The 27,936-nt window shown below is 41.7% G+C and overlaps 1 protein-coding gene and 1 long non-coding RNA gene across 3 annotated transcripts in view; one reads left to right on the forward strand and one right to left on the reverse strand.

The window, feature by feature from the left end:
* Positions 1-12,676, reverse strand: part of ZNF292 (zinc finger protein 292) — a 59,362-nt gene extending 46,686 nt beyond the window's left edge. The window contains exon 1 of the mRNA XM_066994543.1: positions 12,492-12,676. Within this exon, the coding sequence (XP_066850644.1) occupies positions 12,492-12,656 (165 nt within the window). The 5' untranslated portion in view covers positions 12,657-12,676. The remainder of the gene's footprint in view (positions 1-12,491) is intronic.
* LOC136790478 (uncharacterized) lies at positions 12,538-27,415 on the forward strand. 2 transcript variants are annotated; one of them, XR_010830473.1, is made up of 4 exons: positions 12,538-12,677; positions 13,996-14,088; positions 21,958-22,121; positions 25,767-27,415. It is a non-coding gene; the product is annotated as an uncharacterized lncRNA (long non-coding RNA). The 2 variants fall into 2 exon arrangements; XR_010830474.1 differs by lacking the exons at positions 21,958-22,121; positions 25,767-27,415 and adding an exon at positions 14,782-15,794.
* Positions 27,416-27,936: the final 521 nt, after the last annotated feature.

A 27,936-nucleotide genomic window follows, 5' to 3' on the forward strand; every position in this document is an offset into this window, starting at 1 on the left:
ATACTAATTTCTAATTAATTTTGATGTAATGAAGAGAATTAGAATATATCTGAAATCCAGTAAAGTTTATCAATTACCCTGCAATGAATGAGTCACCTTCTCATTGTGTTCAATCCCTACATGTTCATACATCCTTTTGTACAAAATATGTATTGTATATAATGTATACATAAATCCAACATATATAGTAGTTTATTATACAAAATAAGTTTCTTGAATATCATCCCATGAAAATTAAAAAACATGGAAATTGAGGAAAAAGATAAAAAGTCAATCACAGAATCATCATGAGGTTGGAAGGGACCTTAAAGCCCACCCAGTTCCACCCCCTGCCATGGGCAGGGACACCTCCCACCAGCCCAGGCTGCCCAAAGCCCCATCCAGCCTGGCCTTGAGCACCTCCAGGGATGGGGCATCCACAGCTTCTCTGGAGAGGGCCTCACCACCCTCACAGTAAAGAGCTTCTTCCTTGTATCTAATCTAAACCTACCCTCTTTTACTTTAAAGCCATTACCCCTTGACCTATCACTCTATGCCCTGACAGAGTCCCTCCCCATCTCTACTGTAGGACCCCCTTTACGTACTAGAAAGCTACTTACATAGGCCTCGCTGCAGCCTTCTCTTCTCCAGGCTGAAGAACCCCAACTCCCTCAGCCTCTCATAGGAGAGGCGCTCCAGCCCCTTGATCCCTCATGGCCCTCCCTTGCCCAGCTAGCCACCCTGCTTTTGATGCAGCCCATCATACGGTTGGCTTTCTGGGCTGCAAGCGCACATTGACGGCTCCTGGAGAGCTTCTCATCAACCAACACCCCCAGGTTTTTCTCCTCAGAGTTGCTCTCAATCCATTCTCTGCCCAGCCTGTATTTGTGCTTGGGATTGCCCCAGCCCAGGTGCAGAACCTTGCACCTGACCTTGTTGAACCTCATGAGACTCTCACAGGCCCACCCCTAAGGCCTGCCCAGGTCCCTCAGGATGGCATCCCTTCCCTCCTGCGTGCCGGCCGCACCACGCAGCTTGGTGTTGTCTACACAATATTGATAACTGTCATGAGCTACTTTTGTTTTTTTTTGCCCTTGCCTAAGAACATTCTCACAGATAAGCATCTATTTAGGTCTTCTCCATGGAAGTCTTTTATAAATCTCACCACAGCTCTAGTTACCATGATCATGTACTAACTAAACAGCTTTCATTACTCCTGAAGATGCAGGACTACAATGGTTATTTGAACTCCCTCTTCCTTTCCCTACATTTGTTTACATCATGTAAGGTGTTATTTAATGATCTTGGTGGTTCTTTACAAGTATGTGATTATAACTCACATCTCACGGTTGCACATCTACATTAAAGAGACTTAAGACTAATTGCAGGAAGAATCCACGTAATGATGATTGACAAAGAAACTCATACTAAGATTAACTTAGATTTTAAATTCTTCTTACAAGTCAATTTGTAAGTACACTAGTGCCCTAAGTCTTCAGTGCACAAGCATATGCGGTTAACCAGGCCTCTTACCCACCTATTTCTACTTCACTGTGCAGGTAAAGTAATTGCCGTAACAAAGGAAAACATATCCAGGTGTGTTTTCCAATGCATGCAACTTTCAATAGCAGCAAAGTACCACTGTCCCCAAATTACCAATGCTAAACCAAGATAGATACAAGAATGCCACCCAACGACATATTTACATTTCTACGGCAGAGTCTGCACAGGAGCAGGGGCTGACAGAAGCACCTCAGCTGCTACAGACGCAGAAACAGAAGAAAGGCTTGAGGGGCTCAAGGCTGCTACAACTCTCAGAGCCATAATTACGTCGCCTACCATCACCAAGAAAATATCACAAATAAAGACAGCGAGGAATGGAGATGACTCTCTCTGGAAAGTTAATTAGCAAACATGGAACTTGCTGTTAATTGATAGAGAGATGCTTTTCTCCCCAGATATACGTCAAAGGAGCAAGCACGCTGTATGTTTTTCATCAGGACATGCTGCACATACTTCATGAGCTCAGACTGCTAATTATTGAGAGGCAAAATAAAAGGTGCCTTTCTTCCCATTAATTTTTAGTCACTATTTTGATTATGATTTGAAATCCAGCTAGTTTTAAAAGCAGAACTAGAATTACCTACAAAATGAATGGACAGTCTCTGCTTACATCCATAAACTGTTTCAAAAAAAAGGTAATTACTTAAAATACCAGGAAATGACTTCATTAAGTCTCATCCTTTGTCACACACAGTAGCAGAAAGCAGAAATTATCCTTCTTTAAGCTTGCCTTTAATCTTTTAACATTTTGCATTCAATATGCTCTTTCTGATCTTGTCAGCAGTTATGATTTCCTTCTTCTGTCCTTACATAAGGAGTGAAGTTACAATAGTCCCAGGCTACATTTCTCTCTACTCGAGTTCTCATTCAGGCCTCAGATTAATGTTGTCCTCCCAACCTTCATGTTTTGGTGTGTTTAGTTAACAACAATATTCAGCAGTTGGCTATTAAACAGGCATTTCAGGAATGTGGTGGGATGTTCATTACAGTAAACTTTTATCCACTGCCAGGAAATGTAATTTACCTATTCTTTTAATTATCAGACTGGCATATGGGCAGATTAAAAATAGGAAGACAGCCAAAAATAACTATTACTAATCTGAAAATATGTGCATTTCCTGGAATATAGATGACTTGAACCTGTTCTCTTGGGTCAAGTAAAACGAGATGCTACAAATATTTCTGTAGTTCATCTGCTTAACATATTTGCATTAGCCATCTATCAACTGCATGCAACTTCTTCCAGGACTATTTCAAACCTTTTTTTTAATTCTGATGAGAACCTAATTGATGATCTCCTCCTCAGCAGAAAGGTTACTTGTTATTTTAGCTTGCCTGTTTAATACAGTCAAACTGGCATCCCAGAGGATGCTTCCATCTGATCTAAATTTCCTGTGCAAGAACAAGGCAATGTCTGCCTGATTCACAGGGAGTCTAATAACCAAGTGTGTCCTTACAGCAGTGCCAAGGTGCAGCCACTACGTCCACGTGTGAGGAAAGAGAGGAGCCAAGATTATGCTCTCCCCCGTTAACAGCCCATCGCAGAACTGGGAGCTCCTGCCATCACACCGATAGGGTTTGTAAAGTTTGCCTGGGTATCCAGAAGCAGGATTTAATTGCCATGCCAGTTTCAACTAGATCGGTACGCAAGTTCCAGGGCTGCAGGATGTGGAGACGTACATTTTTTCATCTTCACTATTATGTATTCACATGGATTTTTATCCCAGCCGTTCTCTTCATAACTATTGCCCTCCACTGATAAAAGAAAGAAGCTCAGATTTTGTCTTCTGGGGTTCTAAATATTTTCTCCTCTTATCCTCTTCCTTGTGTTTGTTCTGTTACAAAATAGTGTACTATCACAAATTCCTGAGGCAAACAGTGATCACAGGACAGAGGAACTCCTTGTTCATAATTTGATTTAATGCCTGGTCACTGAACGTACTTCACTGATTCATCGAAGTGGTATTCAGCGCATTGGACGCATAAATATCAAACGTGATTTACCTGCTCACCAGAATAAATAGCTGCAGACAGGGAATCATCAACCCAGAAATATTACGTGCTACAAGACTACATAACTGCTATAGAAGAGAAGATGAAGAAAAAAATTGATTGGAATAAACCTGTAAAATTTACAGCCACTGTGTTTTTGCAGGTTTAGTCCAATTTCCTACTGGATCAGGCTTATTGTCATGGAATAATTGTATAAAGTCCCGTCACCTTTTTGATGTCACATATGCCTTTCTTTACGAGTGCCTTTGTTCTGCCGAGTACTAGGTATTATTAGATTAACTCTTCCCAAATGAAAGCAGTGCAGTTCATCCTTAGAGATGAAAGATCCCAGAAGCAATACCACAGAGTTTTCTTTAATGCATATTTGGAAAGGCAAATAGAATAGGAAAAAATAGTGTTCCACACCTCAGAAAAACACCTGCATGCTTCTTAAAACACATTAAGTTCTTAACATATACAAAGGCACAGACCTAATAAACAGGGAATACTATTTTACAAGGTAGTTCTAAGCCACATTTTTACCTATTAAATTTCCAAGTCATTATAAACCTCTATTTAAGAGAAGCCGATGACACAAGAACGTCATGCCAGCTTCCCTCACAAAAACTGAAGCATTATAAGACGCTGTACTGTAACTGCTCAAGGATTTACACAGAGGCCTTTATAAACAGTACTAGAATAATAATAATAAAAAGGATATAAAATCAATGCCTGGAGCACTATTTCCTGACGATATGCTCCGTACATACACAAATTTGAAATAGCATTTACGGCTTGTGTAACACTTAAGAAACAACACCTTGCTGCCTCCTACTAGTGGTACCAGTTTGATCCCTAATTTAGTGAAGTCTTACAGAGAATCACCTACAATATAGACCATGTATAAAGTCTTGAGTAAATATATATATACACACTGTATATATCATTTAAATGGCAAAGCAAGTGGAAAAGGCCACATGAAACTCCTTGTTAGTCAGTCACAATGGAAGCAAAGATTCTCCAAAAGAGCGTTTTTTGCTGCTTTCCGTGAAGTTTTACAGTCATGAGCTGTTCATTCTCTAACAAAATAACAAAAAGTTTAAGAGAAAATGTCCTGCACAAAGAGATACATACCTTCCTTACAAGAAACCAAGAGACACAACATGGATGTTTTGATACAATGAGATGACTTACTGAACATGAATATTACCAAAAATATACTCCTTGTACAGTCCTGCACAATAAAGATATTCCATATTCGCTATTTTGTGTTTTCTAACCAGTGAAGCTTAGATAATTGCCCTTTTACAAAGCAACCTAAACATTATTGATATTGCCTCAAAAGTGGGGTAAAAAAGTTTGGATTTGTGGGGAAAAAAACTAATAGCAGAAATATATTTGCCAGTACAGAAAGTACCTAATATGTTCAATTATAGTAGTATGTATGCAAATGCTGCCAACTATTATGGTTAAATTGAAGTCTACAGTAAGGTCTTCAGATTTTTATTTTTAAATAGCTGAAGGGTTAGGTAAAGCAAGATCCCTAATTTTTATCTCCCCATCTTTGTAGGATCAATAAGAGTCAAAGACACTATGGAACAAAACTAGCTAATCTACACTTCATACCCAGCAAGTATTAATTTTTGGTTGAAAGTACTTCCTCTTAGAGAAATGGTAGCTTGCTGATAGGAAGGACTTCCTTAACTTCAGTAAAAACATCCCATAACTTTAATCCAGCAAAAATTCTGCATCAGGGTAACTACGAGGCAGCCTCACATGGATCGTCACCTTCTTACTGAATTGTTTGTTCAGAACTGTGATGACTGGAGAAGGACTGATAAATAGCTTTGAAAACATAAATGGTGCATCCATCAGGAAAGGAATATGCTACTTTCCATGTCTATCAGGGATAGGATAAATCATAATAGTCTTAAATTCCCCCAAGAGATTAGAGATTAAGTTAGGAAGCAAGGGAAACAAAACCTTTACAGACAAGCATAACTGAACCAAAACATACCATCTATAGAGTTTTGGGAATCTTTCTTACCAGAATTTTCTGAGAAAAGGTTAAACAAGCATTTATAGTATTTACACCAAAAACTAACCCTGCCTTTGAATCACAGTCTACATGACTGAGACCTCTTCCAGATGCATGTTCTGTATGGGGAATACGTTGCCAAACCCTGCTATTTCAAAAGGAGAGTTTTTGAAATTGAAACACAGCATTATCATGACCGTTTTTGACTCAACTTCTACCTTTATTCAAAGAGTTTTTAGTAAAGAAGAAATTTTTATTCCTTGTTTTGAATAAATTATTTTTACACTGACAGCAATTAAAAGAAACAATAATGAAAATACAATTCCTATTGCAGTAGATCTTAAACTCATGTTAGTGGCAGTTTTGAGGTAGAGTCCCTCTCACCTGCCCAACAACACTATTAGAAGGCCGTTATTAAAGATTTGGCTTTTTTCACACACAGTTTATAAAGCACACACACATCTAGAACTAACTGCTCAAGTTCTAGCTGTCCAAGTAAGCTAATAAGTACCTGGGTAATAATTCAAATAAACTACAGAAAAATACATTTAATAAGGTGATTAGACGTGAGCTATATCACATGTAAGTTAAGATGTGAGTGAAATACACATTAAACTGAACGTACCACCTGAACACGTTAGCTATCCCAAGAAGTCCATGTGTATCACATCTCAGACCTTTATGCTCAAACATATTTGACTGAAATCATCATCAAGATAGAGAAAAGGACTGACAGCACAGCAGAAAGCTTAGCATGAGTAGAAAAGCAAATCAATGTGATTCTGATTTTCAAAGAGATTCACAGGTAGAAAAAATTAACTATTTCAATCACAGCCACTTACTTTGATACACAAAATTCTTATTAATTAAAAAAAAACATCTTATTGGACAGAACTCAGAAGTTCTAATGAAAAACAGCTCCTACCTGGCACAATGCTAAGTAGTTCTGCCATTACCGAGGACAAAAACTAAGAACAATTAAGGTCATTGCTTAGACTTACCCTAAACTGTGAGGGTGCTTTTCCTAAACACACAGACACATTATGCCCAGATAAGCACGCACACCATATTTATCTGAAAAGATGACAATTCCCTTGACTCTTACAGTTTAATGTAAAAACCAGGGGGTGTCTTTTTTTCAGGTCAGTAAGGTAGTATGTGACTTAACGTGGCAGGTCTGATAGTGATGAAGGCACAGAAACACGCCTGAAGCAGCTCAAAGTCTGAACAAGGTGATGCGGTGCTTACAGTTGCTTTTCTTTGCACACTTGGGAATCTGTGTGATATGCTACCAGTTAGAGGATTCACTGTGATTTCTGGAAGCTGTGTCTCCTGAATGGCAGATCACCTAGAGGTCACAGGTACTATTGTGAAACAGAGAAGTATTAGAAGTCACGATGTGAATCTTACACCCACAGCGGTACTGTACATAAAGAAAAAAATCAACTGTGAGATCAGGAAGAAACAGCGTGGTAGAAGCAAAAGCGCAAAGACGGAAACATCAAAACAGAAGCCTTTAAGGGTTATCTCAGTGCAGAAATCACTCACTGGACTCAAAAGAAAATACTTTTCACATGAAAAAATGGAAGAAAGCTATAGAATCTGTGCATACACAAAAGGAGAGACAGACACCTAATTACGCAGGAAATCATTAAACTGAAAGCTCAAGAAATAGCAAGAGCACAAACCATTCCACCAAAAATACTCTAGGCCACCGATGGTTAATGCGCAATAATGCACCTTCATGGTTTCCGCCTACAAGTGAAGAGCTTTACCTTGCCAGCATCCATCACCTGATTTCACCGAAAAGTCACTTTATTCCCGCAAAAAGTGACTGTATCATGTAAAGACCATGATTAGCTGTTGAGCCAAGCAAAATCAAGGTGGGACGTCGCATTTAACGAAGAGTTTGGTGAATGTTGTCTGGAATAAGCAACCAGGCATGCTACAAAGAAAAAGAAGAAACGTCTTGTACTAGAAGAGCACCTGAAATTTTGCTGATGGTATTTTTCACTGCCAGTAAATACTGATCATATGGTCACATCAGGAGGAAGGACATCACAATTGCAGGTGCTTGATGAAATAGCTAACAAGTCCTTCAAAGACTGCTGAGGTCTTCATACATACAATGACTCCTTGCAAGGGATTGTACTCTAACTCTGACAAGAAAAATAAAGACGCCTACTGAAGCACTCCTTTGTCATTAGATTAAGACACACTGGGTTTGGATAAATCCAAAAGTTGTAGCTGAAGGATTTAAGAAAGGCTTTATTTCCAACTTCTACGGACAAAACTGAAGATGATTTCAGTCATTTTGAGTCTGAAGAGAAAGCTGAGAATATAAACACTAAAAGCGAGGAAGATGACAACAGTGAAGAACGTGACGGCATCGTAACGTTGTGAAGAGTCTGAGCTATAAAAACTGAACGACAATTCAGGCATAAGAAGAAAATCAGAGTAACCTCCAATACAGACAAATCACTGGTGATTACCTGTAATCAGTACACAATAAAGCAATAAAGTTTTTGCTAATGATTATCAAATTAGTATTTCCCAACATTATCAAGACCTAACCTAGCATGTTAAGACACGAGCGGAGGGGGGGAGAAGTAGGGTAGGACCTTAAGGTATTATGGTAGGCCAATACGCAAGTGGTCCCTAACTAATACTTCATTAGTACCTCAATACACAATAAATATCAGCTTAAAGAAGTAGGAACAAACACTGCATGCTTACAGGGAGCAGTCACGTCGGTAAAAACAAGCTTTTTAAAAAAATGTTTTAGTATTTAGCCCCAAACCTTTTTTTCCTCCAAATTTCTCCATCAGCATTTTGGTGTTGCTACTAGTGTTAAGGAGACTCTAGCTCAACAGCCAATACTGAATAAACCGTCTCCACTAAAAGGATATTAATGTGTTGTGCTAAGGGCTAAACTTACTTGCTAGCATATTTTAACACATGATTTTCTCATAATAGGCAGAAACCAGTGACAAGATAACCAACAGATGAGGCAAGAAGTACAGGCAGAGTTCTTGAGGAAGAACAGCACAACAGCCCAGATTGTTTTCAGAGTTTTAATATAGCTCACTAATTTGTTGACAACTTGCGCATCAGTACAACAAACCTGACCACCTCATAGTTTGGGAGAGTTTGTACCACAAAGTACAGCAAGAGAAAAACAAAAAGAAAAAGAAACTCTGAAGCAGATTCAGAAAACAGATGAGAAGTCAAAAATAATAATGGAGGGAACACTGATAATATCAAAGATGTAACACGCCAACTACAGAAAGATACTCAGGGTAAGCAGAGGTACCCCCAAAGACCTCACAACTAATTAGCTAGGAAAGAAATTTTGTTACCAATTTGGCATTTAAGAAAATAAAGATTACCGTGGTCAGCGAGCAATGGAAAGGAGCGCAGCCCTTATTGAATATGCCCAGTGGCATCACGTTCCCCTAGCTCTCAGGGGAAAAACAGATAAAAATCATTTTACTCTTCTGTAACTGAATACAATCAACAGATACCCTTGAAGAGCAAAGTCTGCAAAGAATCTAACCAGCTACGGCATGGCAACAAGAACAACTCCCTTCTTGGACCATTCCGAATTCTTGCAAAATTCACACTCTCAATTTCTAGTCGCTACAGCTGAAGATGCTTGTTTTGTCTGCCCCAGTCTGCACACACTGTTTGTTGACAACATAACTGTTTGCCATGAATTTGCTAATTACGAAATTGCAACGCAAGAGCATGAACCACAATTAAAAAGTCATTTTACATATATCCGTAACAATGACTTTGGCTCGATAACAACTAAAAATAATGCTCTCTACCGCATACTGACAAAGGAGAACACAACAATTATGCAGATATGGTAGAGGCTCAAGGTACAGTCTATAATCCACTTAAAATTTAAGAATAATTGTAATGTTTCACTGTGCAGTCAGCAGTGAAGACAGAACCAAATATTTGTAGCTAATGGAATGCTTCATATAAAATTCATCAAAGTAAACTTTATTCTTATGAGAGAAAGAAATGTTCTGGAATAACATCATTTTCTGTCAAGGCGCAAGGTTTTCTAGTGTAAGGGTCTTGTTTTTCCATGCTTCCAACAACTAATCTACAATGCTGGGTTATAATAGTTGAAATAGTTTAAATAGATTTCTAAGAACTAGTTAAGGGATTTGGCTGTACATCTCCCACTTCATTTAATGAGAGTAGGATAGTTAAATCCCTTATTTGCCTTTGAATCCAAGTATCTTTCAGTGCTCTACTGCAGATTCTTTAGCTTCCTCCAGTATGAAAATACGCTTATTTCTCAGACATTATGCTACCAACTTTATTAAAAAAAAAACAAATTAAAAAAAATCAATTTACGGTTACAAGCTATGTGGTTGCTGGCCTTCAGCATCAACACCTGGCAAAATAAAGTAAGGACACAAGATTTCCAAGTTCTGCATAGTTATTTCATGCCTGGAAACTAAGCATGAAAAGAAAGAAAAACAACCCCAAAACGCGCAGGTGAAGTCACACTGAGATAAACGCTAAAATACTTCTTCAGCACAACACTTCCAGACTTTGGATGTTAAAAAGATGCTCGGTTTTGTACACATGGACAGTCCAATTATTATTATTTCATGCATATATATTTAAAGACTTGATTATAGAAATCATGGCAGATGCCCTTAAACCTATTTAAAACACAGATTTCCGAGGTGGTTTTTACCGTTATATGAATTTTCTATAACCTCTGTCACATACTGCAAGCTCAGTAGCTAAGCCTACTACCTAGATCACAAACGCGATTTTGTGTTAGTCCCAATAAAGGATTAAAACCATAGAAGAAGCTGAAGAGGTATTTTGGCACTACCGGCACAGGTGAACAGATTAAAAAAACAAAAACACCCCTGCTAAACCAGCAGGAAAAGCCCCCACCCAACAGCATTACTACTCGTTACATCGAGCATCTGCTTAGACCTCAGCTTGAAGTGTGAAAAGCAGGATCTTTCAATACCGCCTGGCACGTCTCCACTCTCAGTGTTACACATCAGTCTTCAGACTGCAGAAACAGACAGAGCCTTCCCACTAACCTTGGTATAGAAGTGACGGTAACACATCTCCAGATAGCATAGATTTTTATCTAAGTCAATGCCTACGTAACTTTTTGGTACGGCAAGACCTGTTCTGAAAAGGTGCGAGTTTCAGAAAGAATTAACGAATTTGGGCCTTACAATGGACCTCTATTAACAGAGATTAAAATTATAACCATAACATTAGTTTTCGCTCAGCTTTAAAATCAAGTAACTACTATGTCATTCACTAGGCACACGCAAGCATAATTTAAGTGATAAATCTGCTGCTGACACTGGTGATCTACCCAGTAGCTATCACGAACAGTGTCTTCATTCCCACTTACCCAACCCCATCAGATCACGAACAGCTCATTCAAAAGTCAGAAGCGGGCCAGAGGCAGGAAAGCCAGATTTCCACCTCACCACGTACGAATTTAAGAAAGTAGTCACAAAGATTGAACAGGCTGAGAACACGGCGATCTGAGCCAACGTAAACCAATCTCGTTTCCGTGCCTCTACGCAGGCGTTCTACCCAAGTACAGCGTGATAAATTCTGATGAAAGAAAACCTAAAACACAACTCCTGTATGTGTGACATAAAATATGAGAACGGTGCATGCTCAAAATATTTAGTAGTGAATCTCCCTGGTTACCAAAAAGTAGTGCCCAGTTTAATCCAGAAGTGACAGACATGCAAATGAGCATGCTACAATGGCTACCACCAAGAATAAACTCTTTAAAAGAAGAGACAAAAAATCACAAATAAGAGAGGTGTAAAACCGATCTTTGAATTGACTCCTGGCCATTCCACCTCTCAGAAAGCTGTCTGTGGTCCATGAGGTGTTGGCAGCAACATGTAAATAGATGTTATCACTGTTACCAGACATGCTGATTCTTAAAATTGAGATTAAAGCTGAAGCAGTTTTTGCAAATTTCAGTGCTCCAGGAGTAAGATACGTGAGAATTTGTTGTGTAGGTTGTGCCATACCCAATGCTGGCTGAAGAAGGGTATGTAACAGAAACGAGGACGATATTTAAGCACACGCATGACCAAATGGGAGCAGCTTGTCCTAGCAGCAGGCAACGCCATGAAGTTTGTTCAGCGAGGGATGCTCGGCGGGGTCACCAGTTCAGGAGAGGCACCTGCCGAGGGCCCTGCCCCGGGCCCGGCCCAGCCCAGGCACACACACAATGGTGCTCACCCGGCTCCAAGCCGGGAGCCCTCTCCCCCAGGCGGGACCTGGCTCCCCTGACAGGGCGAGGGGCAGCCCAAGAGACCTTTCCCATCCCCAGGGGCTCAAGTTTAGCCCACCACCACCCCCTGCCCAGGGTGGCATCGCGCCGGAGGACGAGATAGGGAAGGAGAGGAGGAGGAGGAGGAGGTGGGGGGGGTCGCCCCTCGTCTCCTCTCCCCGAAACCCCAACCCGGGGGGGGAGCAGGAGAGCAGGGAGGAGGAGGAGGAGGACAAGGGGCCCCCAGGGAGGGGGAGGAGGAGGAGGGCGGCGGGGAGCGGGGGGGCCCTGGGTCCGCCGCCGGGAACAAAGGGCCCTGGGATAAAGCCGAGCCGCGGAGCGCAACAAAGGGGCCTGCAGACCGCCGGGGGAAGGGGGAAGGAGGCAGGGAGGGGGGCGAGCGGCGGCCAAGGGGAAAACCCGGGGGGGGGGGGGTGGAGAGAACCCCGGGGGGAGCCCGTCCCGCAGCGCCAACCGCCCCCAGCCCGGCCAACCGCCGCCACCGGGCCCCCCCCCACCCCCCACCACCACCACCACCCCCCCCCCATCTCCCCGTCTCCGTGCCGGCGGGGGGCTGGCAGCGGAGGGGAGCCGCGAGGGAGGCGGCCCCCCGCTGACCTGGCACAGCTGCTGGCAGTACTCGGTGGCCGCCTGCACGGCGGGCTCGCCGCTCTCCCGCAGCCCGGTCTCCAGCTCCAGCAGCCGCTCCCGCAGGCGCCGCAGCTCCGGCAGGCCCGCGCCGCCTCGCCGCCCGCTCTCCTGCTCGGCCTCCTCGTCCGCCATCTTCGCACCCCGCTCCGTCGCGTACGCAGCCCCCCCCGCGCGCGCCTCCCCCCCCCCCCCTTTTCGGCCTTCCCGGCTCCCCCTCCTCCTCCTCCTCCTCCTCCTCGCAACTCCCCCCCCCACTCCCAGCTCCGCGTCACGTGATTACACAATGCCACGTTCCGGGGAGGGGTCACGTGCCGGGAGGGGAGGGGGGAGGGGGGAGAGGGGAAGGGAGGGGTGGGGAGGGGAGGAGGGGAGGAGGGGGGAGCGCGCGCGCGCGCGCTCCCGCCCGCCCGTCTGCCCGCCTCCGCGCGGTCACGTGGAGCCGCCGCCGCCACGCGCCCAACGGCCGCGCGGCCACGTGACGCCGCTCCCCGCCCTGCCGCCGAGGGGTTTTGGCGGCAAAGGGCGGCAAATAGCGGCGCCTCTTCCCCCTCCTCCTCCTCCTCCTCCTTCACCCGGGTCCTGTGTGGGGCTGCGCCCTCCATTTTGTGCGTCCTCAGAGCCCCTGGGTGGTGTTGAGGGTCCTGCGTCTGCCCCGGCAGCCCAGGGGAGACCCTTCGCTCTTGAGTATGCCCAAAGTGCTCGTGGTGTTAAGTCACACAAGGGGAAGAAGATGGATCCGTGGTCCCCAAGCTCGTGTAGATGTATTATAGAATCATAGAGTCTTTAGGGTTGGAAGAGATGTCCAAGATCATCTGGTCCAACCATCCCCTTACCACCAATGTCACCCACTAAACTATGTCCCTAAGCACCACGTCCAACCTCTCCTTGAACACCCCCAGGGACGGTGACGCCACCACCGCCCTGGGCAACCCGTCCCAGTGCCTGACTGCTCTTTCTGAGAAGAAATGTCTCCTCATTTCCAACCTGAACCTTCCCTATCACAACTTGAGGCCATTCCCTCTTCTCCCATCACTAGTCACCCATGGACATCTGTACAGGACGACTTTCACAGTGTTCCATGCTCCATGGGTTGACACTGCGTGATGGATGGCTTCGTGCTCTTCGCACTGCTGGTGTTACATAAAGGAAGGGAGGAAGGAATGTGTTCCTGCAGGGAGAGCGCAGTCTGACACAACTGTGTGGTTTCTCCTAGCCAGCCAGCAATGAGAGAAGGTGCACAAGCTAACCTGGGCATGTCACCTCATCTGGAAAACAAGGAATGCTCTGGTATTTTGTACTAGCTTAAATCAGGCTTATCATTTTTTGTCTGAAAGAGACTGTTACCAGCGGGTCCCTTGGTACTTTGTTCAGTCTAGCTTGGGCCCCGGTTTATTATGGCCTTCTACACACACTACTAACCTCCCTTGTATGGCCACTGCACTGATTTGGTGATTGCGTTCTCTTTTTTCAGTGATGAAAGGAAACCAGCACTACCTATTTCTTGCATGCTGTTGAAAGCTGAGACGTCTGATGGAATGAACGCTAAGAGTTGGAAAGAAAAGAGGTTTGTATGAGATTGTAGAAACGCTGGTTGTAAGCGTAGACGTTCACAGTGATGGTATTGAATATGCAGAATTTTGGAGAGAGGTCTGGGGGTCACGCTCAAAAAAGATCCTGTCTCAAGTCGCAACGGTAAACCCAAAGTGGTATGTTTCCAATTTCCAAGATAGGTATCTTATCTGCGGTTATAAGCCTGAAAGTCTTGAATGCTTAGTATACACAAAGGCCATTCAGTCCCAAGTAGAAGGGAAAACTTTCAGCTTTCAAATTTTAGACTTAATGTAGTACTAGAAAAATCTAATAGTATGTATTCCTCACCGTCAAACTATGTATTGCACCAGTACTAACGAATGATGCAAATACTAGTAACAACTGTACAAAAGCCTACATACTCTTTCTAAATCACTTAATTTATCTGTGTGAGCTAGAATAGCATGTCTTCTGGATAGCTCTTTCGGTTGTATATTGCCCTATTTGTAGTTATTTTCACTTACGGGTAAACCACAGCAGCCAAGTTCATATTCATAGTCTGTCATTGTTCTAGCTTGCCGTCTTGTTTCCTCTTTGCCCAGAGGGTTTTCTGAATTGAGCCCAGGCCAGGATGGAAGGAGAAACAGAGAACATGAGTTTCTTGCTTATACAAAAGATTAGCGCTCAGAGAGGGTAGAGTAAGCATCGTTTGTTTTGTTCTCATCAGGATCAAGTGGAATTGAGCCTGTCCTTCAGCTGTCCTACTCTGAAGAGGACTTGCGTAAAGGCCTCCAGGGGCCTTATGTAAGGGAGGACTCCCGTCTTTAGTCATGGTTCAGAGGCTGTTAATTGCTAAGCTTACACCTAAGGGACCAAAGGAGGAGTTACTAGAAGGAAAGACCCCAAGCAGCAGTCAGTAAAGGAGGGATTCTCCTTTTTTGCTGTTTGACAACAATAAGAATATGATGACAGCTACTGAGGCAAGTTTAGCAGTGGCCTGAAGAAGAGGTATAAAGACCAGGTACAGAGCTGTGATACTCATCCAGTCTTTGAATCCTGACAAAAGCTACAGTGTGGTAAGTAGAGCTTGTGGAAGAGAATAGCAGCTGCCTCAAGATGACAGGAGCGACAGAAACTCTACAGGGAAGAATGGCTTTTCAGGTACTCGTTTTCTCCACAGACTTGGGGGGTAGACTACAAGACAGTAACAAAAGGGGGAATATAAGACAGAGGAGACTGGCTATTGCAGTGGAAGTGTGGTCAGCGAAGGCACTTGTTACACTTCAAAATATAGAGAAGAGACAAATGGAAGAGGCAGAAGACCGTAGAGGGGGAAAGTACAATGAAATCCCATGGGGGAGTGGGTTGAGAAGAGTCCAAGGAGAAAAAAGGGATGGAGACTGTTGGAAAGAACAGAATAAAGATGGAATACTGAAAAGGGAAAGACCTCAGTTTTGCACCGGTACAAAGATGGAATTTCTTGTTAAGAGGAATCGACAGGCTTATTACTTGGGTGTGCCAGAAATAAAGATTTAAAATAAGGACTTGTAAAGATTCTTCATCATCAAAAATTCATTTGGGATTCAGATACGCTCTTCCCTACTCTTGCCACTTCCTTGACTGAGTCAATATATGCGCAGTGTGGTGTTTTCCTTGCTCCATGTTTCAGTTATTGTGTCTCAGATAAACCTGTCATTAAGAGGAGGCATGCCTTATGGCTTTTCAGGTACTTTGGTTGTATCTTTTGGGACTCCTGATCTAAGCTCTCCTGCGTGTGGATTATTTACTGATCAGTGTTTTGAAATAGCTTTTAAAAAGGAATCAAGTTGTGTAATATCATAGAATCATTAAGGTTGGAACAGACCTCCAAGCTCATCTGGTCCGACCATCCCCCTACCACCAATGTCACCCACTGAACCATGTCCCTAAGCACCATGTCCAACCTTCCTTGAACACCCCCAGGGACAGTGACGCCACCAGCTCCCTGGGCAACCCGTTCCAATGCCTGACTGCTCTTCCTGAGAAGAAATGTCTCCTAATTTCCAACCCGAATGTCCCAGTATTGGTTTTAAGACGCTGGAAAAGGAAAGTCAAGTGAACAGGAGTACCAGAGGTGAAGACAGTGGACAGCAAGGAGAGAAAATGTTTTATACAAAATAGCAATGAGAGTGCTTCTTAGATTGTATTTAGCTGACACTTGAGAGGAGGACTGTCAACTTTTCTAAGGAGAATGTCATTAGCAAGGAACAACTATGATGTTTGTATGTCATTGGAGCCCAGGAAACAACATTGGAGTGATTAAAACTGATTCTTAACCTTGTTCTTTAGGGATACCAGAAGATAGGACAGAATAGAAATTAGGACAGGAGCACAAATAAGAGGACATGATATTTTGGAAGTAGAATAAATTGATATGGATGAGAATTTGCAGTGTGATAGATGTTAAAAAAAGAAGCTGTGATAAAAAAAGATAAAGTCAAACTTCTTTGAGTCACTGTTGGGGGAAGATGGCAAGGACCTTCTGTTAGCATGAAGATGTGCTAGAGATGTTTCGGTTCAAGTCTGGAGATGAATAGTTTTCATAAGATTATTAGGAAAAATACCTACCTGGAGCAAAAGTAGGTTGATTAAATTAAAGTTCTTAATTTCAAAGGTCAGACTTTGAGAAATTAAGGGGATGAGTTAATGATGACAACTGCATTTAGGTGGTTGAGGACTTGCGTGTAGAGAAGGCTTGGCGTCTGTCAAGTCTCTGCAAAGCAGTATCTGCAATTCATATCTCAAACAAGAGGGATGGCCGGCCCCAGCTGGATAAATAGCCACTTCAAAAGAGTTATTGGAAACAATCAAAAGCTTGAAGGGAATGGAACAAAATGATTGCTTAAAAATATTAAGAAGGGCAAGAATAAAGTGAGAATTGTCAGAAGCCCAGAATTCCCTTCTTACAAAGGAAATTAAAGCAGGGGCTAATGAGAAAGAAGATATGGAAATGAATGTTTCCACATTTGAGATTTAAGCAAAAAACCTATCGCATACCCATCTGAAACATCAGAAGATATTTATTCAGCCAGAAACTTCCATTAATGATGTAGGTACAAAAATACGAGCTGTAATAATGAAATTTGCTGATGACGCGAAATAGTGAGACACTTTGAATCAGAGAGCGATCAAGACTGGATGACCTTGAAAACCTAAATAATAGTGTGGGATTAATTTTAATAACACAAAGTACAAGGAGACTGATAGCAATACTTTCTGCTGCAGGGGGAAACTCATCAGTTGGGAATGACTGGATAGAAAGTGCTCATTGTGTTAGTTGAGAATGACTAAGTCATAGATACAATCCATCTGAAAACAAAAACAATCCCCCTCAAAAAAAAAAAACCTCCACCAAAACTAAAATCATACGAGATGACAGGCCAGATATTTCCATTAGATAGTGCAGATAAAAATAAAACAAAAACATTGGTCTCATCTCATGCGAAACAGTTTGTGAATTCTGGTCAATACTGTTCAGAAAAGATTAGGTTGCACTGCAGGAGGTGCAGAGAAGGACTCTAAGGATGACAAGTAGAATGGAGAATATGTTTTATGAGAGGAGAACAAAAACAGTTCTTTTAGATCACTGAAATAAAAGGTGAAAAGTATGATTTTAGTCTAGGAATACTAAGCCATTAGGACAAAGGCTTTTCAAGCAAAGGATGGTACTGGGTGAAGAAAACTTGCCGTTAAGTTCTGAATACGTTGGAACAGACATAACTATCATGTTAGACAATACACACTGCTGTTTCCAAGGAGCTTAATGTGATCCTCCACAGTGTTATAAAAGAAACTTTGTGAAAGAGTCAAAAGGCAGATTTGCGCGAGGCAGCAATGTAAAGGATCTGATGATGAAAATCGATTGCAAATAAATTCCAAAAGGGGAACAGAACTCATCCCTTATATTCACATCCTCCTTACTGCTGCTGGCTAGGACTGTTTTCACCTGTATTCAAAATCACCTGTGAAGGTTTGTGTATTTCTCAGTGATCAAAGCAGTCTAAAAGTCCCTCAGGAGGAAGAAAATAAATGTGTGCAGAGTCTGGTCTGTAGGTTGTCTCCAGCACGAGCTGAGAAAGGAGAAGGAGGATGTTGCAAAACCTTTCAGATTGTATGGAGAATCCAACTTTCCAGAGGGAGCAAATTATTGATGAGAGAGGACAGCGCGTTTAAAAGCACAGCTGGACTGAGCTGTTTTCTCAAAAGGGAACCTCTCAAAATAGTTTCGGAGCTGTCTGAGGAGAAGGGGAGTGGTTATGTTCTCATTTTAAGTAATGTAATAGAAACCGCAGTACTGTTACCTGTAATTAATGGTGCCTTTCTAGCTTTCCATTGTCTTTTCTGTTTATCATTGTTCACTAACCAATGCACACTGCCTGCATGCTCAGTAGGTTCTTGCTGATCTAATGAATCTAACAGAGTTCTAGCTGTACTTGAAGAAATTACTGAAAGAAAGAAACGATGTCCTGGAGACTGATGTGTTTTCCCATCATTGCACACTCCTTCGTTCCCTTCCTTGTTTTGCAAAATAAACATTTAAATTAGGAGGGCTCCGCAGAAACGCTTTTTTTTTTTTTTCTTTTTCTTTTTCATCGTTGTCTGTTAGAACTGGATCTTTTTCATGAGCACAGGAACAAAAGCTTCGCTGAGCATCAGGATGCGGTAGCTCTTGTGAAAAACTTTGGGGAGGAGGAGCGAATGGGGAGTTTAAAATAATGACTGCCAATGTCCTGCTAAAGGTAAAGGAAGCCTTTGCTGGCGGGTGTGAGGTCAATTAAAAGGTGTGACAGGTGTGAGGTTAATTACAAGAAGGTTTATTTCTTTTTATTTTGGTCTGCTTTCTGTATTCCTGACTTTGCAATTTAGCTCTTTTATAATCAGCTTATTACCTAGCAGTGGCGCACAGCTCTTTGCTGTCATAAAGCATAAAAACGCTTCTCGAAAGAGCATTTTACAGCAACTTTTGTGTTTTAAGGAAGAATATTTCTTTGATTATTTTTTTCCAGCAAATTAATAAGTGAAAGTCTCTGGTGTAATACAGATCCAAATGTCAACAGAAGGAAAAAAGAGGTGCAGCCTGCAAAGGGCAGGAAGAGGAGGCAGAGGGATAGATTTTAAACAAGGGTAGTATAAATGCCCTGTAATCCCTTACCATTCTCTTACTGATGATGAAGTACATGTACTGCCTGTTACAGCAATATTGATTGCAATCAGATGATAAAACCATTGCACAGAGAAAGAAACCACTGCAGTGAAAATGAAAAGATGGAAATGTAATGAATTCTTGATTCAGAAATGATTTATTGGAATAAAATGAAAAAGTCATTCTTAGAGCTGAGAGGTAGTCATGGGAATAACAAAATGCTGAAAGAATATAGCCATTTTAAAATAAAATTCATTTCAAACTATTTATTTATCTTCAACAGCCATCCCACACTTTTCATCAACATTCCTTATGCTGCAAATTTTCCTCTCACAGCCTTAGCTTTACTTACAATTAATCCACTGGTATTATAGTGATGGAGATTCTTGCTGGAATGCATTAACTTCCTCCTTTAAATCCCCCCTGAGGCAAACCACTTGAAAAATATTTCCTTTGTCTAGGACACACAGTTTAGTAGCTCTCTTCTTACAGGGAGATAGCAGTTCTTTTGCAGTGATTTATGCATACTATTCAAATACAAAAACTGCATTAAATTATGTTACATTAAAAGATCTGAGACATGCATTCCATTACTTAGGCACAGTTGCAGAAGGAAAAATGTAGGTCTGATCCCGTTGCCGCTCAAGCCCATGCTTACAGAAACATTGAATGATTGGGACACGAGCTTATTGGGAGTTAAGTAACTTACTTACAGAGGCCAAACAATTATCTTTCAAAGTCAGTGATGACCATGTACACAAATACACCTTTAGTATTTTTAGTAGTCATACATACGAGGTTGCTACGTGCTCTTTCGGAAGATTTAGGATCAGGACTTCGGGAAGGAAGATTTCACAGTCTCTGCAATAGCCTGGTTTAGTGCTTAGCAATTCTGTTTGAATGTGTTCATAATACCCAACTTAAACCTCGGCTGCAAATTGATCTGATCTTTGTCCTTCCTTTAGTTGTCATGGTGGAACAATGGCTGCCAAATCTTTTATGGCTGCTATCTACACTTTGAAGTGCTTCTACAATGCTCCACCTTGATCTCATCATTGCTAAGTTTACTGCTTTCTTCCTAAGCCAGCTAAACCTCATTCCTTCGGCTGTCCTTGCAGTTTGTATTTCCTAAACTGTTGTACGCCCTCCTTGGAAGTGGGCTGTCCCCCTCTGGGTTGTCGTTATCCTCCTCAGGGTGCAGTGACCAGTTCTAGACAAAGTACTACTCCTGCTGGGACTTTGCCAGAGCTGAGTAAAGCGGAGTAATTACTTTTTGTGTCATACATTACATTGTCGGTGCTTTAGTCTGTGATCTCCCACGTTGTTTTCTGCCTACACAGACATTTCCTATTCTATATTTAAATTTTGTTCCTCGTTAGATTTCCCTTTGCAGAGTGGACCACTTTGTAATTGCCTGGTTTGTATCTTGTCTGGTTGGTTTTAAGCTGCTTCTTGAATTTCTGAGGCTTGTTTTCAATGCTCTTTCCATCCTTCAAAGCACTTTGCACCTTTTCCCATCCTGGTGTCATCACCAAACTGCGGAAGCACACCCATGTTCCATCATCCAAGGTGTACATGGAAGTGGTGAATAAAACTGGCCCCAGGACAAACTCCTGGGGTTGTCCTCGTCCTCTGGAGAAACCTTCCCAGATTGACAGGAAACTGTCTGTTACTGCACTTGGAGAAGATTTTTTAAATGTTGCACCTACTAGGTTGCTGATTGCCTCTGAACATGCTGCCTTAGCAGACTTAGGAAGATGCCGTGTGGAACAGCGTCAAAAGCTCGTCATTGTGAAGATGCATCATATCTGCTATTTCCCACTTATTTGCTAGGGCAATTATCCTGTCAGAGAAAGAGATTAGCTTCAACTGATATAATTCTTTTCTTGACAAACCCATCTCAACTGTGGTTTTTTTTTTTGTTTTTTTTTTTTGTTTTTTTAATGATTATCATCATCTTCCAGGTATTTACAAATTTTTTAATACTTTGTTTTGTGTCAAGGGGTAAAAGTTAGGTTGACAGGTATAAAATGCTCGAAGTCCTCTATCCTCTCTTTTAAAAGTAAGTATTGCTTTCATACTTTCCTAGGGTTTGAACCTTTCTTGCTTACTCTTATTTCTTGAAAATGATCATTAACAATGCAAAGATTACTGCAGATAGTTCTGTGAACACTCATGGGGAATTTTGTCACAGCCCACTAACTTAAACACCGCTAACTTTTTTTTTTTTTTTTTCCTTTTTTTTTCCAGCACCCAGCATCATGGGATCAAGGCTGGGCTGCCTAAGCTTATACTTGACAATTCTGATGCCATTGGCCTGATTCTTGAGTGTGTGTGGTTAGTGTCAAAAAAATTGTGGTAATGTGTGCTTATGTACACCCCTGCTCAGCCGGCTTGTAAGTACGTGATTAAGTGCTGCTGAAATCCCTGGGACTTACTACATTAGTGAAGTTAATGAGACTTCACACCAGTAACTGCTCTGCAAACAATCACAGACTGCTAAACTAGGGACCTGGTGTGATCCCATGCCCTAGGTCATGTTTGAATGTCTTCTTGTTGGAAATTATTTCTCTGCTTGCCCGGATGAAAGGAAAGAGTGTGTCAGTGGGCAAAGAGAGCAGAGGTGAGCACAATCCCTGCTGAGTGCAAACCAGTTGTGTGCAGAGGTGTTAAATTAGGGTGTGCATCTGCCTACCCTCAAACACTGCATCTGCGTTTCAGGCCTTGTGCAGATGGATGTGACGAGCTCCATGCCGCGTGGGGAAGCACGTGCAGAGGAACCGACATGGCTCTGGCTCCACGTACAGACACAATATAGGTCCACCAGGACATCCCTGTGCCTCTGATGATAAGCCTTGTGTCTCAGCTGAGCTTAGTAATTCCAGGTGGGCATCATGCTGCTGTGCCTGCTTCTTTTGGGACCAAACTGTCATGTTCGTATGGGTGCACCACTCCAGTGGACGTACTGATGCAGTTCAGTGCTAGCCGGATGTGTCTAGATCCTGGGCTGATGTGCTCCTTGGCCTTTTTTAACCTGCTTTCAGAATCTCAGTATGTTTACTGAGAAAAGTTGGTATGGTTGAAAGAGGGAATAGACAACGAAGATTCAGGCAGGATGTTAAAAAATGAGTTTGGGGGCTCCTGGGGTTTCCTGTGAGCTCTGTCTGACCAGATGTAAGAATCTGCAGTGCAGCTGTAGATACCTACATCTGAGCTACTTGTCTAGTTTCCCCTTATAACCAAAGAGAGTGGTTAATTCATCTTGTCCTGACAGAGCTGTCAAAAAGAGGTTTAAAAATGCCTTTTTTTTTTTCTCGTTTGATTCTGAAGGAATCTGGAAAGCTAGCTCAGGTGTCTCTATGACATTGCAGTTGCCCTCATTTGATCAGACAAATCAGACAAGTCAGTTTTGCAGAATGTGTAGCCATACCCTCAAGGATACATCTCAAATATGGTAAACATGAAAGTATCTGTTCATATCTATGGCTGTTTTTTTTTTTTTTTTCCTCATTTCTGAACCCTACTCTTTCATCTGCATCCAATTTGATTTTGTTAGGCTTTAATTTGCTAGACTGATGAATCACTTTCTCAGTGGTTGGTGCTTGCTCATTCCTCATTTGTAGATGGTGCTGATTGCAACTTTGTATGTAGGATTTGGTTGAGTGCTGGGAAGCATATGCACAGCATTTACACTTCTTGCAAACATTTTCTGACCACCATCCAGATGCCTTGTGGCACACCAGTGGTTCACAGACGGCAGGGTAAGTAACTCTGATGTAAACTGAAGGCAGGCTCAGAGGACTCTTTTGCAGGGCCATTGGTACAGCCCAGGAAATTGAACCCATTGTTTGCTACATTCCCTGTCCAGCCAGGCTGTGCAGAGCAATTCTGTAAGCTGTGCTCTGAGGAGTACTGATCGTATCTATGCATGTGAGTCCTAATTCACAGTTTGCTCAGTACAGCCGCTGGTGGTTTGTAAAGCACTCTGTTATGGGTATCAGGGCTGAGAAGTTCCCAAGGACACTGCTTCCTCTGTTTCCCCACGCATTAAAGCAACATTGGAGGAAGAGCTACAGCAGTTCGGAAACTGTTAAAACACAAAGACGTGGGCACCGACCTTTACTTTTCCCTGTCAGAGCGAGCTGATTTCACACATGCAACCCTTTAAACCAATAAATCAATGGCAAACTTGTCACCTTATTTGCGGTAATGAATCAGTTGTATTGCCATGTTCTGCAGCATATCAAAGAGCAGCAAATCTGGTTTAATTGGCCAGTGCGCTCAGCCTGCTTCAGTGTTGCAGTAAAGCTCTATTTAAAGTAAAAAAAAAAAATAATATTTTTTACTTTTAGCTTGGTAAGGCATATCAAATATTAACATTTGTTATCTACTGATACTTTACTTGGTAATGCTTGTTAATAGCTAGTGGGAGTGACAAACTTATGCTCTCTCTGAATTTCCTATCTAACATTTAGATACGGCATTTTAAATGTTTAAAATGTACGGAAAAAACTCTAAAGGGCATCCCAGGAAAAAATACAGTCAGCTAATGAATGGTGGTTAAAATACTAAGATGTTTTTATTAGCTTGCAAGCCAAAAAGCTCTGGCTACACGCTTGGAATAGTGTGCAGCACACTCCTGAGAAAGAAATCAACACCCTGAATCTGGAACTGAGGGTTTGTTTGCAGAGGCTTCTGTGGCACTGAGGCTAGGTTTTCACCAGTCACTGAGTATATCTGCCTGTACCAAATGCTCTAAAAGCTGAAGGAGCTCAATACGTATTTCTGTGACATTAAAACAAGTACTGTTAACTGCATTTTGTGTTTTGGGCTTCTGTATGCCTACTGGGTCTCTGGGAAGTCAACCCTACATAGCAATAGCTCTGGGAAGGCTATTGTGCTCCTGAAAGTCTGCCTACTGTCATCACAGAAGCTGCCCTTGCAGCACCATCCTTTAAAAGCATATGGTGCATTCTCTTCTTGGTATCAAGAAAAGCTGAGTGTTGGTATTTAATAGTTAAATTGTCTAGGAGCTGTAGTTATGGAGAAAGATAGTTTGAATGAGAAGATAGCCTTTGCCTCAGAGAATTTTCAGACCAAATGCCAAATGAGACAAGAGATGACAAGTGAACACAGGCAACGGGAAAGAACATAGGAAGCAATTAATAGATAAAGATCAATTCTCAACTTCCTCCCCTTCCTAGCCTCCTGGCTGGGCTGTTGGAAGTTTCAGAGAACTTGGGAAACAGCATGGACCCCAAAATTGTCTAAGTGTGAAAAAAGCATGATTATCTCTATTCCTTGTATATTAGCGATAAACTGAAAGAATCCTTGGGATGGATTCATCTGGTCAAGTGCGGACATCTGAAAAGTGGGTATGACTGTCTAAGCCAGTTTCCTTGACCCTGTGGCCAGTTGTAAGGCATCACTCATTTCATGCTAAGATAAATTAGATGAACTGCACCCTGAAAATGCCAGTTTCTTTCCATTGACTGTGGAGGTAGTCAGAGCAACAAACTTGGACATTCACCGTCTATACCGCAGATGTCTGAAGTTGTAGGAGTTGCATCTGACGGTGTTATCCTTTCTCCTGCATACTTTTGTGAGCTTCAAATGTAAATGACATGTATTTCTTGACAGATAGCACGTATTGAACCTGCATGCAATGAAACACATGATAACAGACCTTTTTGGGAGAGAGATGAACAGCTGAAAAGCTGAATCTGGCTGGGCATTGGTATAATCTTGTCATGGCTCTGTCTTAGCCCAGTAAAATGGCTATTTCAAGTCAGAGTCTGTTTTGGGCTTTCCTAACCACCAAATTTATTACTGAAGCACATACAGAAGTTTGCATGAATGAAATAATTCTTGAGTGCTGAAGCAGCGAATGGTCTCCTGAAACATTTTGCACTGTTTTTTTTGTGTGTGTGTCTGGAAGGAGGACACCTGCACCATCTAGACCATTTGAACTAGGCGATTTTATTTAGTCGTTTGTCAGTTCTTTCATTTATAATCTAAGCTTAGCTTAAGAAATAGGATGGACCACAAAATAGTATCTTTTACATTTTTTGCTGAGTTTTGGACCTCCTTCCCTGGCCTCTCTCTCCCCCCACATGTACAGCTTAGACCTGTCCAGTCTACTTAGATAGAAATTTAGTTTACATATGAGACATTGCTATGGTTCATTGCTGTCCCTCCGATGACAGCCATGTAATGTTGCAGGCAGAAAATGGCTGCTGTTCTGCCTCTTGATAGCAGCTAAATTTCAACAATATGGAAAATCAACTTTCAAAGCAGCTTTCTGAAGATACAGCCAAGTATCCACCATTAATGCACCTCAAGGTCTCTGCTGCAGTGTTATATAAATGTAAGCCCTTTTCATTTCTGAAAGGTAGCTGTATGGAGACAGGCAATATTGGCCTGCTTTGCTTTCCAGTATGGCTTTGATTATAACGCACTAGACCATTTTCCATGCACTAAATCACTAACACTGATAACCAATATAATTCCTTTCATTTGTTGCTCTGAAGGTCTGTCACAAATATGAAACATATGCAATGCAGAGTTCTTCCGGAGGGGTTGGTGGCTGCAGAAAGGGATTGCTTAGACATATTGAAGAGACCACTGTGGGTATAGAAACTGACTTTCTGCACTACGTAGACCTAGAATCTCATCTGGAAATTTTGGTGAAGCCCAGGACTTCAGGATGTTTGAGATCTGTTGTCTTCAGCAAATACCCAGGTATCACCTGCACCTGAGTGGAACAGGAGTTGGAGGAAATGGCTGTTATTCCTCCAAACATAAAACGAGATGGTGAATTCTCCAGGAGGAGCCCATCTTTTCCTGACTTTTGTGCACTGGAGCATCATGAGATTGGCTGGATCATTGGGACCAGTCTGCTGCCATCTCAGGCAGTGCTGGGCAGGCCCATGACTGCCAGATCTTGGTGTGGGTTTCTTAAGTGCTGCTGAAATAGGGATCTAAGCAAGGTGAGTTTGTTATTCAGCTGGATGACCTGACAGTCAGGTTTCTCTGAGCAGTGACAGCGGAGAGGCTAACGGCAACCTGGTAACAAGTCTCTCGGTAATGTGATAGAAATAAGCTGTTTTCTTCAGTCTATTTTCAAGTTACGTTTTCTATGTCAGTGCATTTTTTTTAATATTATTATCAGCGCTGTAGGCTACTTCTTGCTTGCCACAATTTGATTGGAATTTGGTGGACTTAAGCATTTTTTTGCTTTCATCTGTAAAAAGCAAGAAATACAGCTCTATGAAATGGGAAAGCAATTTGTAATAGAAATTTCTCCTAGTAGAAGAAGTGATGCAGTGAGCATTTGAGAATGTTCAGACTACAGAGAGCTACTAGATAATTGTATGAACAATTATTGTTTGTATTAGATGATGTGAGTTGCTGAAATTGCTGGTTGTATAAATGAGACATCCTGCATTATTGATCAGGCTTCTTTTAATTGGACTGGAAGTATACATTTCCCTTTTACACGGCTACTTATCTGATCTAAACCTGACATGCAATGATTCATTCATATGTTTAGGGTTTTGTTTTTGTTTTCATTAAAAAAAGCTAAATACTGAAGTGTGTTTAAAATAAAACTGCATTATCTGCCTCTCATGGACTTCCCTTGTTTTGCAGGAGCATAGTCACTGACACAATCAGATCAGTAGTCTGTCAAGTTTAGTGTTTTACCTCTGTCTAATAGTGAGCACTTAATGTTTCAGAAGTCTAACAAATCTAGTTACTTCAACTGAGCAACATTATACGTAAAGCAATAGTCCTTTCTGACCTTGTAAGCTGGTTTAGTCATTATATGAGGTGTAGTTACTTTTATTAATTAAAAGTAGAGAAAAAGAATATTGAAATACAATCTTTAAAGACCTTGAAGTCAAACCTGCATGTTAATGACATTTTGTTTGCTGTTCCACAATACTGTGACAGTTGTAATATTATCCATTTTAATTTTGCTCAGAGGAGTTGGATTTCAAATAAACCTATTCCAAAAAGAAGCATGAAAAAAGAGCTAAACAGAAGCCATCATCCTATTAGTACCATAAGTTGTCTAATAAGGTGCCATGAATAAACATTTTGACCTTGACAAGTTACAGAAGAAAGGAGAAAAAAATGTAGGTATTCCTTATAATCTTACCATTTTTCTTCAGAGACAGAATTCTTAGTTAGCTTTGGTGAAATCCATCACCTGTAATATTAATTCCTTTAAAGAACAAAAAAGATGCATATTAGTGAAGACTCGTTACACTATGGTTTCAGAAGAGAGGAGGCTCTGAAGTCAATAATTTATGTGGAATAAATACTAAAAGCCTTATTATCTCAGAATAATCAATGTTTGGCTGAAGCTTGAGAACACTAATAGCTATTCTTAAAAGTCCAGATCCAGTTTCATTTGAAAAAAATGGCAGAACTCTTATTGATTTTAAAGGAAGGAGGAAGAGGCCAAAAAATGTTGCTTTGAGAGGTAATTTTAGATAATCAGTTGAAGACATCTGTAAAATGGCAGAAAACTTGACTTTGACTCTCTGCATAATACTATATGATATATTTCAGCGGACAGGAGGTCTTTGTGTTAGAATGCCATATATCTGTGTTTTCCATTGCCTTGGGGCATCTTCAGCTTCTGTCCTCCAGGGTCTCTTGGAAGAGAGACCTTTCCTTTCCTTATCCTTTCTG

The sequence above is a fragment of the Anser cygnoides genome, chromosome 3 (assembly GCF_040182565.1).
Source record: "Anser cygnoides isolate HZ-2024a breed goose chromosome 3, Taihu_goose_T2T_genome, whole genome shotgun sequence".
Classification (NCBI taxonomy): Eukaryota; Metazoa; Chordata; class Aves; order Anseriformes; family Anatidae; genus Anser; species Anser cygnoides.